Genomic DNA, 17021 nt, shown 5'->3' with positions numbered 1-17021 from the left:
TGAATGCCTTTTATGCCTGTGATTCGTGTTGCCCGATTCTTATTCGAGTTCTGATTTTGCTGTGCTTTGCAATGGTTACTTGTTCTGTTTGCTGCTGTAGCGTTGCTAGTTGAATTGGTTCTCTGCCTGTTACTTGTTTGTTTCTTTTTTCCCTCGATTCTTTCGGTACAGCATTTTCGATTACAAGTTAGGACATTTTTCAAAAACTTTTTTGTAAATTGTGAATAATTTTCGAATGCTGGATATTTTATGAAAACATGAACAATTTCTAAAATTTTGAACAGTTCTGGTGACCGAGGCTCATCAAAGATGATGTCACCCCTGGTCCAGTACGTGTAAAGCTTCAGAGTTATTTAGAGATGATTAGCATTTGTTAACAATTTTTAAAAACGAAAAATTATTTCAAGCATTTCAATATTTTTGATGAAAAAACACAAATATTTTTGATTGTCGAGAGCTGTTTCTGTGAAAACGACGTAAAATCATGGCGCTTCCTTAGAGCCAATAGAACTATCGGCTGTTGGTGGCAAATGATAAACACGAATGTGTAATACCAGCGCAAGATCTGAAACATTTTTTGACATTTATTAGTGCGAACCAATTTTTGTAATGCACATTTGTTATGACACATTTTTTTGAAAATGTGAGCACTTTGTGAATTCTGGATTGTTTTAAAAAGTGAATGATTTTTTAAAATTCTGATGAAAATTTGATGAAAAGCACTTTCCCAAAAACACGAACAGATTTCGAAAATGGAAAGTTTTTTTTCGAAATTTCTAAATATTTTTTGAAAACATGAACTTTTTAATGAAAACATGAACATTTTTTGAACTTGAACAATTTTTTTAAATCGAAACATGCTTGAACATTCAAAGCGTTTTGTTTATACAAACTGAACCTTTTAGTGTATGGTGAACCATTTAAGTTTTTCAGTGCATATTTGTATGCGCTGATCGTCGTGCACCTCTTTTATACCTTGACCTTAGATATATGCATGTACTAGTACCTACCTTGACATGCATGCACATGCAAAGCTCATCTAAGGATCAACTAATGCATGTACATGTGTGATGACATGCTTTCTCTGTATCCTACGCATAACAAAAATCTTCCACATTCAAAAAAAAATGAATTGTAGTGCTTAGTCATGTAAGAGACACAAAATCATCCCTATTTATGATTTGATGGTGGGCCTGCAACTGAGGCAAAAAAATTCAGGCCCAATTGTGAGTCAAAGGATGGAGTTGTAAAGAGGAGAAAAAAGAGATCAAAGAGCCCAGTTGCATGTAATGATGGACGTGCAACTCGGACAAGTAAAAGGATTCGACCAAGTTGCAAGTCGACGTTGGACTAGCAATTGGATAAAAAACATCGGCCCAATTGCGAGTCAGGTGGACTTGTAACTAGGGTAAATAAAAGGACCAAAGGCCCAATTTCATATCAATGGAGGACTTTGCGACTGGGACGAAAAAGGGGTTGGACCTAGTTGCAAGTTGTAGGTTGACTCACAACTGCGACAGACAAGGAAAAGGATCAAGAGCCTAGTTTTTAGTCGATGATTGTCTTGCAACTTGGATAAAGAAAGAGGCGGGCCCAGTTGTGAGTCGATGGTTACTTGCAACCCGGACAAAAAAAGCAACACCTAGTTGCGAGTCGTTGGTGGACGTGGAATTGAGGTGAAAAAAAGCCGGACCCAGTTGCAAGTTAAAGGTGGACTTGCAACTAATAAAAAAACTCAGACCTAGTTACAAAACAAAAACATATTGAGCCAGTTACGAGTTGAGTGGTGGAGTTAGGCCGCTTTTCGTACGCCGACCTATTCCCGGCCTAATTTTGAGCCTCATTTGCATCAGCGCGGACACGAGATGGACGCGCGCGCCGTGCGCCAACTACTCCCCCTAGCTCGCCAGTCGATGGCAAAGCCTCCACCATTTCCCTCCACTTCCTCAAAAACCTCCTGCCTACGCGCGCTTCCGGCCGCTCGCCATGGACGACGCCCTCGATGCCGCCGCTGGCTTTGCCTCCCTCGCCTCATCCGGCATCACCTCCGCCCCCTCCTGCAAAGGCATGCCCCGCGCCCCCCGCAAGACCGCCGCCGCGCCCAAGAAGAAGAATCTGACGCCCGATGAGCGGAAAATCAGCTTTCCACGCCCGCGCCCACGCCGGAGGTGAGCGTCCGACAGTTGTATTGAACCCATGCTCATATCAATTATTCCAGAAGTCCAAGCTGATGAATAGAGACGAACAACAAATCTGAACAAGTTGAGCATATTACAATTGGGAGTTGAGTTGAAATTGTTGAATTCCATATGAGATTTCCAAACACCCCCTGCTTTTCATCACACGAAGGTTCCAAGACCTAAGTGGATAAGACGCCACTCATCTTATCAGTCTCTCTCATCCGCTAGTCACAGCCAGGCTTTACGTAGCTCATAATGAACCGACCTATATTACATTTGGATTTAGCTGTTTTTGGCCAAATGCACCCTGTCCTTTTGAGTGTCCGGTAGCAATATGATTGAGTGGAAAAATTGACGGAAAGATGGATAATGGCATCAAACGATCCCCATCCGTCACTTCATAATTCCTAATAAAATTCCAGCCTTAATCTGGACCAGATCAGGAAAGGTCGCGCCGTTTTCCACACACCGTAGATCAGTGTGCTATGGCCCACGAGATCCTGGTGTGCCGCGGCCCATCTCAAACGCCGTAGCCTAACCCGGCAATGGTGCACCTCTCCCCCACACACCGAGCTTCCGCAGCGCCGCTGTGCCTGGAACGGTCAACAGAGATGTGGAGGAGCTCCACATCAAGCTTGTGTATATCCAAAAGTTAAATACACCACGGGTGCCTCCTTTGCCTCTGTGTCAATGGAGTACAAAGAGCCTGCGTATCCAATACTTGCGACCATGTGGCGTGCCCCTTCATCGGCAGCCAGTGTTTCGTGTGCCTGTCCTTCGGTAAGCATTTTTCACACCACATAGCTGAATCTTCCGACAGACCGAACAACACTGGAAAATGGCAATGCTTGCTCCCGAGTTCCATGTATCAGACGGCTGTAGGTCCCATATCCGAAGGAGAGCCCTGAACCAGCACCCACGTGCCTATATGCATTACTCCCCCTCCGCCCATCCCGCCATCTCGAAGAGCGAGAACCGTCCTTTTTTATTGTCGGAACGCCACCCCATCCGGGAGGGGGGGGGGGGGCTCTGTTGCGCACAAGGAACCGTCCTAGCTAAATCCTCTGACAGGCCGAACAACACTGAAATAGCAAAGCTTGCTCACGAGTTCCATCTACCAGACGGTTGTAGTTCCCATACCCGAAGCAGAGCGCCTAAACCAGCACCCATGTGCATATATGCATTACCCCCCCCCCTCCCCCCCCCCATCTCCGCGCATCTGAAGCGCAAGAACCCATCTGTTTGCGCACAAGTAACCTTGCATGACAGTATGTATATATGGCGGCAAACCAAATCGGCTCCGCATGTGGTCCCACGACAGGGGCACACCGATTTTTGAGGTGATTTCTTCTTCGCACACTCAAAACCTATGTCTGTATAAACGTTCTATCTCTTTATATGCACCCCCATACACCCCCTCCCCCGCGGGGCAGGCCCCCGCCATCTTGATGAATTGACAACGCTCCTTGTATATACTTGGTACATGTCCGCCATATCGCGAGCGAGAACCCTCCTCTTTCAAATGTCGGAACCCCACCCAATCCGACGGGGGAACCCTCTGTTGCGCACAAGGAACCTTGCAAGATTCCTCAACTTGAAACCTTGCAAGGCCATACCGTCCTTCTTTATTGGCGGAACCCCACCCAATCCGATTCGGGGAACCATCAGTTGCGCACAAGGAACCTTGATTAACCATATGTATATGGCGGCGACAATCGCCCCGCATGTGGTCCCACGACAGGGGCACACCGATTTGTTGATGTGATTTCTCTTCTTCGCGCACTCAAACCTCTGTCTCTATAACGTTGGAGCTCTCTATATGCACCTCCATACAACCCCCTCCCCCCGCGGGGCAGGCCCCCTCCATCTTGATGATTGATAACGCTCCTTGTATATAGTTGGTACATGTCCGCCATCTCGAGAGCGAGAACCCTCCTCTTATAATGTGGGAACCCCACCCAATCCGACGGGGGAACCCTTTGTTGCGCACAAGGAACCTTGCAAGATTCCTCAACTTGGAACCATGCAAGGCCATACCGTCCTTCTTTATTGACGGAACCGCACCCAATCCGACTCGGGGAACCATCAGTTGCGCACAAGGAACCTTACTTGACCGTATGTATATGGCGGCGAAACAATCGCCCCGCATGTGGTCCCACGACAGGGGCACACCGATTTGTTGATGTGATTTCTCTTCTTCGCGCACTCAAACCTCTGTCTGTATAACGTTGGAGCTCTATATATGCACCTCCATACCCCCCCCCCCCCCGCGGGGCAGGCCTCCGGATCTGCACGGTTGCCGCTCCCGCGAAGGCAGTGCCGATCTTCGTCGACCTCATCGGCGACGATGAAAACGATGACGACGCCTAGGGCAGCATGTTGGGTGGTTGGGAGGCGTGTTCAATCTTTTTATGTTTCTTATTGTTTAGATGGACTTTGACCGGCGATGGACCGGCCGTTCATGTTTAATCATGTTTAAATTTGAATGCATGTTCTCAAAGATGAATTTCTAAGTGGACGTGGAAAAATGCGTCGGCCATCATTGGACGGTGGCCAACGTGACCGGCCTAAAAAACGAACAATCCCGTCCATTCGGCCGACCCAAATGGCCGAAACCCACGTCCGTTTGGATCGGCACGTTGGAGTTGCATCCTCATCGAGCTCATGGAGCAGTCCACAACTCATCTCTAGAAAAACGCTTGCTCCTCGTGATAGTGTAACAGAAGGCTATATATATACTCCCTTCATTCCACAATATAGTGCGTCCGCGCTTTCTGAGATCCAAGTTTGACCGTAAATTTAACCAATAAGATTGATTGTGGCGGGGACAAAAATTATATCATTGAATTCATATTGAAAATACGAATTCAGTGGTATAATTTTTGCCCCCCGCCGCAGTCGATCTCGGTAGTTAAACTTACGGTCAAACTTGAATCTCGCAAAACACGGACGCACTATATTGTGGAATGGAGGGAGTACAAAACAGCAATAGCCTTTCAACATCACTTACCACACAGAAAGGGACGCGCAACACTTTGACTTTGACCAATAGTGAAAACATAAATAGGAGCACCCATGTGATACAGTCTTTTGTCCATACCTCGCTGTATCTGCGCTCCTTTTTTTTCAGCCGGCCAAGACATGCAGGCAAGCAACCATCCTCCATCAAGCAGGTTTGTTTGACCATTTCCCACAGCTTGCACTGCCTCTTCCCGCAGCCATTTCGCTAGCCACCGGAGCACTTTCACTTAGCTAAGGAGTGATCGTTATTATGCGCAGGGACAAACGCACACACAAGGAAGAAGAAAAGCATAGAGTTTTTTTTTCCTCGCACTGCACACAACTTGTGTCTCTTTCTCTATTTCTTCTCAACAAAAAGTGGGACATGCATGCACACACACGATAAAGCCACACAACGGCTTGATCCGTTTACCACTCACCACTAGGTACTTAGCTAGTACATGACTAACACAAGGACTAACACAACTAACTCACATGCACATGCAACCTACTCTCAAGGATCGACTCAAGTTTACGTGTATGCCTCAACTAACTCAACACCCTTAGAACTAGTCTCCCGGCTTGCCAACTTACTGATCCTCACACTCTATTAGCAACCTGCAATAGCTAGCTTTCAGCCCACTAACACTCATTACTATTGACTAAGTGAGTTAGGTAATGTATGCATACATGCAAACATCTCCTGGCTCGCCGATCTGCACGCTCGCGCACCCGCATTTGTGCTTCTCATCCGGCTGCTATACGATGTGGCCGAGCATGTAAACAGCACCTAGCTCACTCTACCTGTTGAACAATGTCAAAGAGATACAGCTATATATCGCGCTGATTTGATTGTCTTCACTACAGACTCATTTTTGGTCTGCAATTAATGGCCCTTTCGGCTCTAAAATGATGAGCTGATCACCGGTTAACACAGCTTGCAAGTAACTATGAATGGATGATTCATTGAAAATTCAAGCTGAGTTGCAGCATGCAACGTTTTCTCAGGCTTGCAACTGAAAACATGGCAGTAACAGTTCCAGCAAGAACGGTTCCTAGCTTGTCAAAACGTGGCCGGCCCAGCAGCAAGGGCAGTTATTGACAAGCGGTCTTGAAGGTGCCGAACCGTTTGCGGTCGCTGCAGCCAAATCATGCCCATACTTGCTAAAAAAAGCTTAGGATGGATGGAACCTTTGAGTGTTAACTACACAACAAAACATACAACACATGCTTACCCAGAATGGTTCATGCTCGAAGACCAATGCTTGAAAGGGGCTGCACGCATTCTATGAATACTCCTGCCATCGCAGGTCATAGGCTTCCATTTTGGTCCGCTGCTGTGTAAAGGACCCCACATGGCTTCCTCTTTGGTAATAGAGATCATCCAAAACTCAAGAAATAGGAACCTTATCTACAAGAAAGTTCGGATCTCGATGCAAGCAAAGGGTTCAGATAACAGCCACTCTAGCTAGTGTTGATAGAAATCCATGCTCTCTCTCTCTCTCTATATATATATATATATATATGTGTGTGTGTGTGTGTGTGTGTGTGTGTGTGTGTGTGTGTTGTCTGATGACATCAAGAATGATAGAAGCATGAAATATGGACGCTAAAAATACGGCACATGACATTGAAATTAGGAAGCTTGATGCCATGATGAGGATGCATCTGTTATTAATTTGGGCATGGATTCATTTTTCTGACTGTATGGAAGGGGCAATTTATAAGCACTTTTGAGTGATGCGGTATAAATTGCAGTAGGGTGCATTTTCAGTTTTAGGTGGAAGCATGGAATTTTGAAAAGGGAAAACATATCAAATTTACCGCCAAGCTGTGGATATGTCACTAGTGGAAAAATGATCAAATGTGAGACACATTAGTCCCGGTTTGTAACAGAACCGGCACTAATGTGTCCATTAGTGCCGGTTTCAACGGCTAGGCGAGAGGAGCTCTTTAGTACCGGTTCGTGGCGAACCTTTAGCACCTTTAGTATCGGTTCGTGGCATGAACCGGTACTAAAGGTCGTCCTATATAAACCCTTCGTCCACCCGCACTCTGTTCTTCCCCCTCCCCCTCTCCTCTGTTCTTCCCTTCTTCCTCTCGAGTTCATCACAAAATTTGCCCCAAATTTGTCAAGATTTGCAGGCCCCCATCCATTCAAATGATCACAAAGGTTAGCAACTTTGTCCTTTCATCTCTCATTGCTAGATTAGCTCTTGCATTGGTTTATATAGTGATTAATTGTGGGTTTTAGTAATTTGGGAGGAATTATATGTCGTAGTATTTGATTTATATGCAATTTGAGGTCAAAATAACACTTAGTTTGCATATGTAGGTGTGGTTTACTTAGTGCCTTCTAAATCTCCGTCGTAACCACCATCAATCGCCCGCAAATCTTGACTAGGACAAAAAAGCCAACCCCTAGTTGCGAGTCGATGGTGGACTTGCAAGTGAGGCGGAAAAAAAGTCAGGTCCAGTTGTAAGTCCACCCTCAACTTGCAACTAATGCAAAAAAAATGACTTAGCCGAACCTATTTGCAAAACAAAATAAACATCGAGCCTAGTTGCGAGTCAGAGGGTGACCTTTCAACTAGAGACAAAAAACTCCAGACCCAGTTACGAGTAAAGGGTGGACATGCAACTAGAGGCAAAAAAGATTAGGGGCCCAATTGCATGTCAATGATGGACTTGCAACTGGGACAAAAATGGATTGGGCCTAGTTGCGAGTCTTTGGTTGACTTGCAAGTGTGACAAAAGAAAGATCAAGAGCCCAGTTGTGAGACGAGGATGGACTTGCAACTAATTAGACCTTTGCAACTGAAGCGACAACCATGATCCGAAACGGGGTCAATGGCGCGAAATCAAGTTCTCACAAGGAAAAAAACAACAAAAGATCGAACAATGAGGGGCTTAAATGAGACATGGTTGAATTTCATCTAGATAAGAATTAGTGAAACAGAGGGGCAACAAAAGACCAAACGCCAAGGTGTATGTCAAGATTTGCACGGCATTTAAAGCAAACAGATCAAACAATAAGAAACTTAGACACGATACATACATTACTAAATTTCATCTAGATGAGAAGTAGAAAACCCGTTTAAAAATGTCCATGAATTTAAAGCAAATAAATAAAGCAGAAAAAAGAAAAAAGAAAAAAACTGTGGATTTTAAAAATTCTTGGAATTTAAAAAATAAATGAAAAAAATGGCATATGTTCACCCGAGCGACAAACACGACAACAATCTACCCGAGCGACAAACATGAATCAGATTGTGTAGATCGTCTTAATACATTGTTCTAGTTCAGTAGAACAACACCCCACTAATAAATGACGGCTCAGGAATATTATTTTACAAGAGGTGAAGTCACAATAAATAAATAAAAAATAACTAAAGAGAAGAAGAAAAAACGTCCAGCCACTCACCTCCCGATAAATTGAAAGAATGAACATGGCAGCCTCTCCTTGAATCGCTCGCTGCTGGTCTGAAGGACTGAAAAATGCCAAGGATTTAGGCTATTGACACGCCTCATTGGCGAAAAACAAGATTAAAGACAATCAAAGATAAAACAAGATTACAGGAGTACCCACACCCCACCATGAAGCATCTTAGGCTATTGACACGCCTTCTTGAGAAACAACTGAGCTGCCATCGGAGAGGACCGCCTTCCCTCTCACTCTGGGTCGTGGAGCACTGATCCTGCCCGCAGACAACGAGGACCTCCAGAGGCTCCTTCGTGCAGCATGACGGCAATGAGGTGGGGGAGGTGCTCCGGGGCGGCGGCCGGACGACATCACCGGAGAAGACCCGAGGCCGGCGGGGAAGTCTCCCTTGATGCAGAGCTCTGCATCGAGGGAGCCCGTGGATGGAAGGGGGCGGTCAACTTTTTTTCTTTTTTCTTTTTTACTTTCATAGGAGATGTCGCTGACAGGTGGGCCTGGCCCAACTTAGTGGTCAACGGTCAGTATCTATGAGTGGGCCCTAACTGTCATAAAACAATTCAGAGTTTAATCACACAACAATTTGGGGTTTTTTGGAACAGCCAACCAAAATAGTGGTAGCATTCTGAGAAATTAAGAAAAATGCTAGGTTTTTCATAGCCTTAGCCCGTAATGTGGTAGTTTTGTGCTATTTACTCGAGTACGGGGAGCTCCAGAGAACACTGAGTTTTCTTCCAAGTTCTGCAGTTTTTCTTGAGAACTGATCCAAAATCTCTTGTCAGACCACGATTTTAGAACAAATATATCTACTAGTTTGAAGATATGGAACAAGATGTAAGCAAAGGACTTCTTGCTTTTGATGGATTCTATTCTAATATTTGTATTCACAACATACACTTCCAACGGCCCGAGTTGATACCTACTCCCTCCGTTCGGAATTACTTGTCTCGGAAATGGATGTATCTAGAACTAAAATACGTCTAGATACATCCATTTCCACGGCAAGTAATTTCGAACGGAGGGAGCAGCTGTTTGTTCTCCACCTCCTGCTGTCCACAGCAGCACCTCCTACTTGTCAATGGTGTATGCAATCCCCTACAGCTCGTCCTTTGGGTTGGAACCGGAGCTCTTCTCGGGCCCGGTTGAGGAGCCTGGGCCCTCAGCGCTGTCGGTCCGCGCTGCTGACGAGTCTGGGCGCTTGAGCTTGAACGGGATGGCGGCATGCTTCTTGAGGAACTTGTACATCTCCACCACCGTCCGGTCCCCCTCGAAAGTTATCTGCAACAGTTTATTCAGCCAAATGAAAGCAAAGAAACTGAATTAGTGGATGCCAATTCCAGCACCTGCGAGCTTAGCTACTTCTCCTTCCATATCAAATTTGCAGGCATATAAACATGGAATCCTTTCAGCAAGGAGCCGAGGACAAATCAGCGGCTCTGAATCACGCGTTGAACTTAAACACGCATGCATGCTTTAGGTGAGTTTAAGGAGTCTGGAGACAGTTCTAACGAAACGTAGATGGTATCACTGCCAAAAGCGTGTCGAGGAGATAGCTGAGGATAATGTTATTGCTGCAAACTGAAAGACAACACAAACTAGCAGATCTGTCGCTAAATAAAGCGCGAAACGTAAAATTAAGTGACTTACAGGCTCAAAGCTTTTCTTCCCAGCTGGATAGAAGAGTATCGTGGGGAATCCATCGGGCTGTAATGTAACAGGAAGCAAGCGTCAGTTCCATCAGTATTCTGGAAAAGTCTACATAGTAGTGAACGGAAGAGATCGAGTATCTGTATTTTCCATGTATGAATTCAAGAAAAGTTAATCATAAGAAAAACAGGGCTAAATGAAAGGCAACTTTAAAGTTTCTGTATCTGGGAATCCGATCCTTTGCGTAGCAGTCGTAATCGTAACACTGTTGCACTATTTCAAGATGTTATGGACCTATCTCTATCACCCTAGCCAAATCTGGCTTGCCAAATATGACCCATTTCCCAAATTAACTTGTCTCTAACCCCTAACAGCATGTGATTCAAATCTGACAATAGCCTATTAATACTTTGCTACGCACCGGCGGGGTTACCTCTTTAACCCATTAGACAAAATGTACCATGATACTGTGGAATATGGATAAATAGGTGACTAATAAATATATTTAGCATATAGTAGATGGCGGCAGACAGATAATGGACCGATACTTTCTGCGCACCATAAACAAGTGCAACTGCACATTCAAGTGAAGAAAGTGGTGAAATAACTTCCACTTGTTTTACAACTAGCATCGTTTCATATAAAATGCATGTACATGCTCCATGACTATTGATGGCCCCGCACTCAGACTAGTTTAGCAAGTAATATCCAGTTTGACCTTTGAAGAAAACAGTAGGGAAACTATCTGTGACACAGACCTTGGCACGGGGGTGCTCATTGTTTGTGCCGTCCATTTTGGCTATTACAAGGGAGTCGATGCCACGGAGATACTTGCCCAGCTTGTTGTAGATAGGTTCCAGTGACTGACAATGCCCACACCATGGTGCATATATCTGCGTCCGAAATGGCGCGGCGTTATGGACAGCACACAAGTTTTATCTTCTCAAATACCTACCTGGCAAGAACTGAACATTACATACCTCCAAAAGGACATCCTTTGATTCATCCAGAACTATTTGATCTAGACTCTTGCCAACAACAACTTTGACGTCCTCATCGTTCTGCATGGGAACACATAGAATGTCTTATTGCCGTGTAAATAATGACAGAGAAAAGAGATATCAGATAATTCTTCTCGACTCACGGATTCAGGTACTGGGTCAGACTTGTAGGATGGTGTGAGCTTGTCCTCCAGGAAATCTTGAGCAAATTCCTGGGTATTAACAAGTAGAAAGATTTTTGTAAGGAACATTGTACTTTCTTGAACAATGATACTTGATACCATCCTACCAAACAACATATAGCACGGCATAAGCAGAAATATACAGCGGTATAAAAAAGAACAGCATAAATCAAATAACAAAAAGCAAAAACACGTTCGTCAGCTTACATATTGCTAACATACTATATTCTCTTGCAACTGTTGACCACATTCTTTTGATTTTACTTCCAACCTGGTACTGAATTTGCAAAAATATTTTAAGCAATTACCTTAAGAAGAACTTCTTAGCGTCCTCATTCCCAGTGTAAGCAAGAACCTGCAAAGTAATCGAATCAGCATGTACAAAATGGAAAGAGCAGACACATTAAAATCAAAGTCAAGTTGCTGCATGCTGTTTCTGTGCAATAAATCAAAACACAGACAAACATGACAAAAAGAAAAGAGGTGTTACCGTGGTCTCGTTTCCAGTAATTCCAAAGTAATTGGCGACAGGTTCGCCAACCTCCTCATTGTCACGCTCCACAAAGACAAATAAAAGCTGCATTTCAGACACAGGCCACATCAGTGCTTAGTGAGACTCCACCTCAGCAAACACACGGGTTATTAGAAAGGAAATAAGTGATGGCTTGGATTCGAGTATAAAACGTGGGACACGACAGAGGAAAAAGTTCATGAAACACTTGTCCGATCAACAGAAAAAATACCTTCCCCTTGAATGATTTTGCCGTTTCCTTAATGATGGGCAGGAATTTTGAGGACTCCTTCGCAACAGCAAACAGCAAAATCTGATTTCGAAATTAGAAGACAGCAGATCAGCAAAGGAGTGATGCATGGGCCGACAACATGATGAAAATAAAACCCCATGGCAGACAGCGTTACGTACTTGCTTCTTGATCGGATTATCGAAAATCGCAGGGCCGGTCTCCTGTGTGAGGGTGGTGATCAATGGGATTTTGTTGGCCGAAACGAACTCGGCAATCGCAGAAGCTCTGAACTCGCCATCTGCATGGCACACATTACATTATTATCCAATTGAATGGTCGAACCAAAACGTGTAAAGAAATGGAAAGGAAAGGCTGGCGCTGAAAGCTAAAGCAACTTGGAGGTGAAGATACCAAAAACGGTCAACTTCTCCTCCTCTTTCTTCAGCAGGACTACTGATGGGCGCTTTGCCTCCGGGTCAATGTGGAAAAGCTTGGCTACATCGGGGCTGGTGGTCTGGTAGAAGCTGACGGTATCTTCCAGCCTTGAAGCAGCAGCAAGCTCATCGCTGTGCGCACCCTACAGCATTTGTTGACACAGTAATTAAGATTCATCACCATACTGTATTTATGTAGTGCCCAATAAGCTAAACATACAAGCACATCTCAGATTTGTTCTCAGCACACGGAAACAGAGCATGCAGGTTGACATTTTATCTACTAGTAGAAGTGAGCAAGCAAAAGAAACAGGGCATTGGGGAAAATAGGTGCATTGTAATTTTGGGTCAACTAATTTGGGTAACATGGGTTGGCAATTGAAGCAATTTTGGGTTTGGTTGACTTTGCTGCCACTGGAGAAGGCGCATTGCGTACCGAGAGGTGGTCGAGGAAGGCGAGCACAGCCACGTCGTCGACGGCGGCGAGGTTCTGCACCGCAGGGCCCAGCTTCTTGCTGATCCAAGCCACAATGGCGTCCCTGCAGCAGAGCAAACGAAGGAGAGGAACCACGCATCAGCTGGAGCAGGGAATTGGGGATCTGGGAGGCGCCAGAGCAGAGCGGATTCACTAGTCACTACTAATTACTTGGTCCTCTCGCCGGCGTAGTCCCTGGGCACGCCGTCGATGAAGAAGAGGAGGGTGGGGTAGCCCTGCACGCCGTGCGCCTGCGCCAGCTCGTGCTCCTCCGTGGCGTCCACCTTGGCCAGCGCCACGTCGACGCCGTCTGCGGCGAGGGCGGACGCGGCGGCGGCGTAGTGGGGCGCCAGCGCGCGGCAGTGGCCGCACCAGGGCGCGTAGAACTCGACCATCACGTGGCGGCGCGCGGCAAGGATGGCGGTGAAGTTGGCGGCCGTGAGGAGGAGCACGTGGGCCTCGTCGGCCGCCGAGGAGTGGGAGTGGGAGGACTCCTCCGGCCCGTCGTCGTCGCCGAAGAGGTCCTCCTCGTCGTCTTCGTAGTCGGCGTCGAGGTCGGGGAAGTTCGGAGCGCCGTCCTCGGGGTCGTCGGTGGCGGTGGCAGCTGGGGCGTCGTCGAGGCCGGCGTTCTTGATGAGGTACTCCAGGTCGATGTCCGGATTGGAGGTGGGGGCTGAGGCGGAGGCGGCGTGGGGGAGGAGGAGGAAGGGGGTGGCCAGGAGGAGCAGCAGCAGGAGAGATCGGGGCGTCGGCATCGGCATCGCCGCCATGGCCGGCCGGCGGGCGAGGAGCGTGGGGGAGCGTGTGGGGAAGTGGGAGTGGGAAATGGAAATGGATCCGCCGGCTGGACTTTGCCAAAGACTCCATTTTTGAGGAGAGAGTCCAACAACTCCTTGTGCTGGGCCAGGCCCAACCAATTGCCAGGGCTCTCTTGGGGGCGTCGCCGCGGTCCATCTCTCTAGGCCGGCCAGGGCTCTGGGGTGAAACCCCCTGACCATTTCTCCGGTCTCAGCAACGGCGACACGTTGTTGTTGTTTCTCTCCCGGGAGCATTGTAGTGGAGCCCAGGTTGTCTCCGACGTGTCGCGCCGCCACTGATGGACATTTTCAGACCGTGCCTTGAAGCTTCTTCGGCGCTGGTGTGGAACGGTTGCATTTACCTCCTTATCTTTTGCACAGGTCCTCGTTGGCACACTCTCATTCCTCGATGTCCGCGGGCAGGTTTGGGCTCCACGATCAGGAGCGGGAGGGCATGGGGCCCTCTCTGGCAACAACTTGGTTGTGAGTGTTGCAAAACTAGGCCCGCTGCCTTCCTTGGAGGCGTTGTTCCGTCCCTTGTCGGTAGTCTAGTCTAGGTTACTTTGTGGCAGGATGTGGATTCTCCAGTTCTATTTTTTTGTTTGACCTGCTGTGCAAGAGGATCTTCTCATCTCCTTGTATCGGTGGCTTATATATAAAGTTGGGCGGAAGACTTTTTCGGAAAAAAAATTATGTTCACCCTTGATTACTATAGGGATGTCATTCCAATGCTAAGTACAAATCATATTGTCAACTTATTATTGAATCCAGCTTTCAAAACAAATTTGCTAGAAGTTCAATTTATACTCTATAACAACCTTCATTCTAGAAGTCTCAGTATTTGTGTTATAAAATAATATACTAGAATCACAACTAGATAGCAAATAAATTGTACGCTTAGATCTCTACCATGCTATTGAAATATCCATGAACACATACATAGTCAAATATATATAATTTATGAAATTCTCTAAGAGAACTTTTGTTACACAAATATTCATTAAAGTTATCGTAACAAAAAATAGTAATACACATGACATTTATAATTGTAAAAGAAGGATAAGTATAATTAATATTTAGCAGCATTATTATATGGTAACTATTTTAGCAAAATAATAGAAAATTATTCTGACCAAGATAGCAATTTTAAACAAGTATAAAAGTTTAGCGTAGAAATATTCGAATAGATTCGTTTGTGCCTGTCATGCCATTGCCGTGCTCCAGGCCGGGGCCTCCCCCACCTTGCCATCGCAAATGCTAGAACACGTGCTGGCTGGCGCCTTAAGCGCCCATTACAGCCTTTTCCGTAAAAGGCGCACACCCCCTCCTTCGATTTGTGTAGAATGGACCGGCCCACCATTTAGGCACGAGTGGAAGCTTCTGGAAGCTTTCGGCCAATTTTTTTTGCTTGGGTTTTGTGGATGGTTTTTATTTGATTTTCCTTTTTCTTTTCCTTTTATTTACTAAAATACATGAACTGTTTTCAAATCCAAAAACTTTTTTCAAATTTGTCTATTTTTTCTCAAATAAGAGAATTGTTTTCGAACATTGTTACTTAAATTCATGATTTCTTCCTCAAATACGTAATTTTTTTCACCCATTTTGAATTCGTATTTTTTTTCAAAATTGATGAGTTTTTTTTTCAAACTTGTTAAATTTTCCAGATTGTCAAACTTTCTTATTTCATGAAATTTATTCAAATTCACATTTTTTAAATCTTGTTTTATTTTCAAAATGACAAACCTTTTCTTTTTTTGTGAATTTTTTTATTGCCTGATCTTTCTTTCAAATTCATGAACCCTTTTTTTCACGTTGTTTGAATTTTGTGAACTATCCTGACAAGTCAATGGACAATGTGGGTCATGGTCAACTGTCAATAAGGGTCGGTCAACTAGGAACCGAACAAACCTTGTTAACCAGGAAAGTGAGAACCCAAGCAAACAAGGACCCTTTTTTACAGCGAGCGATTAGGCGAAGCCACTAATTGAGAGGTACACTCCTTGCAAACATCACTTTCACCTTTTTATATTGTGACAAGTGGCGTGCTACGTGTGCGACACTTATAGATCTGTTTATTCAAAACGTTTTATCTCTTAAAACGTGCGTCCAAATCTAGAACCATTTTCACCGTTGGTTACTCGCGTCGAGATCTTAAAACTAGATCCTCATGTTGATATGTTGATAGGTTTTGACAAATTTTTTTTTTACGAAAAAACCAGAAGAAAAAGCTGAAGCAGGAGCACGGTATTTTCTCTTTCCGAAAGAGGCACAGCTGTGCCTCTTGCGAAAAAAAAACAGAAAATGAGTTTTTTCCGTTTTCGAGAGGCATGGCCGTGCCTCTCACGAAAGCACAACCATGGGTGCCTCTCGCGGAAGGAAAAAAATAAAATGCGTTTTTCTCATTCCGAGAGGCACGGCCGTGCCTCTCGCAAAAGCACAACCGTGCCTCTATCGGAAGCACAACCGTGCCTCTCGCGGAAGAAAAAAAACAGAAAAGTTTTTTTTTCGTTTCCGAGAGGCACGGCTCTGCCTCTCGCGAAAACAAAATCGTACCTCCCGCGAAAGAAAAAAAAAAGCACATTATTTTTCCTGTTTCCGAGAGGCATGGTTGTGCCTCTCGCAAAAGCAAAACCATGGCCCTCTCGCGGAAGCAAAACTGTGCCTCTAACGGAAGAGAAAAAATGTGTTCTTTCGCGTAAATTTTGTTTTTGCTCCAAAAGCTAAGGAAAACTCATGGAAACCCCAAAAGTCGAAAAAACCCAGAAAAAACCGATTAAAAAGTCAAAAACGCGTGCGAAAAAATTTAAAAACCCAAAATTCGGAGGGAGCACCCAGAGTGCGACACATGACAGTGGTCGTTGCGAGTGTGACGCCCGAATAATCAAGCTGCAGTAACCTCTGCTAATGATGCCACGTCACCTCGTTACTGTCGCTAATCTCGTGTTAGTTCAAAACAATTCGAATTCATATTTGAATTAAAGGCAAACGTCAAAGTTTTCAAACATTAAAACAAAATATTCGGGTTGTGCCAAATAATGCATAGGTAATTATGCTGGAGAAATCACACTTTTATAAATGTTAAAATACTCTAAAATGAATAAAACCGTAGCAAAACAATTATTT

At 45.1% G+C, this 17021-nt stretch overlaps 1 protein-coding gene across 2 annotated transcripts; it reads right to left on the bottom strand.

Annotated features, from left to right (window-relative positions):
* Positions 1 to 9351: 9351 nt before the first annotated feature.
* LOC123133053 (protein disulfide isomerase-like 1-4) lies at positions 9352 to 13919 on the bottom strand. 2 transcript variants are annotated; one of them, XM_044552600.1, is made up of 12 exons: positions 13273 to 13919; positions 13063 to 13165; positions 12604 to 12769; positions 12372 to 12490; positions 12193 to 12273; positions 11940 to 12026; positions 11758 to 11804; positions 11411 to 11522; positions 11247 to 11327; positions 11025 to 11159; positions 10267 to 10323; positions 9352 to 9897 (listed from the first exon to the last, which is right to left on the bottom strand). In XM_044552600.1, exons 1-12 carry the CDS (start codon positions 13869 to 13871, stop codon positions 9715 to 9717), a joined length of 1770 nt encoding a protein of 589 aa, XP_044408535.1. In that variant the 5' UTR covers positions 13872 to 13919; the 3' UTR covers positions 9352 to 9714. The 2 variants fall into 2 exon arrangements, 1 of the variants encoding a protein (XP_044408535.1); XR_006465143.1 differs by having other exon boundaries at positions 9847 to 9897; positions 11411 to 11479.
* Positions 13920 to 17021: the final 3102 nt, after the last annotated feature.

The sequence above is a fragment of the Triticum aestivum genome, chromosome 6B, assembly GCF_018294505.1.
Source record: "Triticum aestivum cultivar Chinese Spring chromosome 6B, IWGSC CS RefSeq v2.1, whole genome shotgun sequence".
NCBI classification, from domain to species: domain Eukaryota; kingdom Viridiplantae; phylum Streptophyta; class Magnoliopsida; order Poales; family Poaceae; genus Triticum; species Triticum aestivum.
The sequence above is the reverse complement of the archived record's forward strand: the minus strand, read 5'-3'. Positions and strand labels throughout refer to the sequence as shown.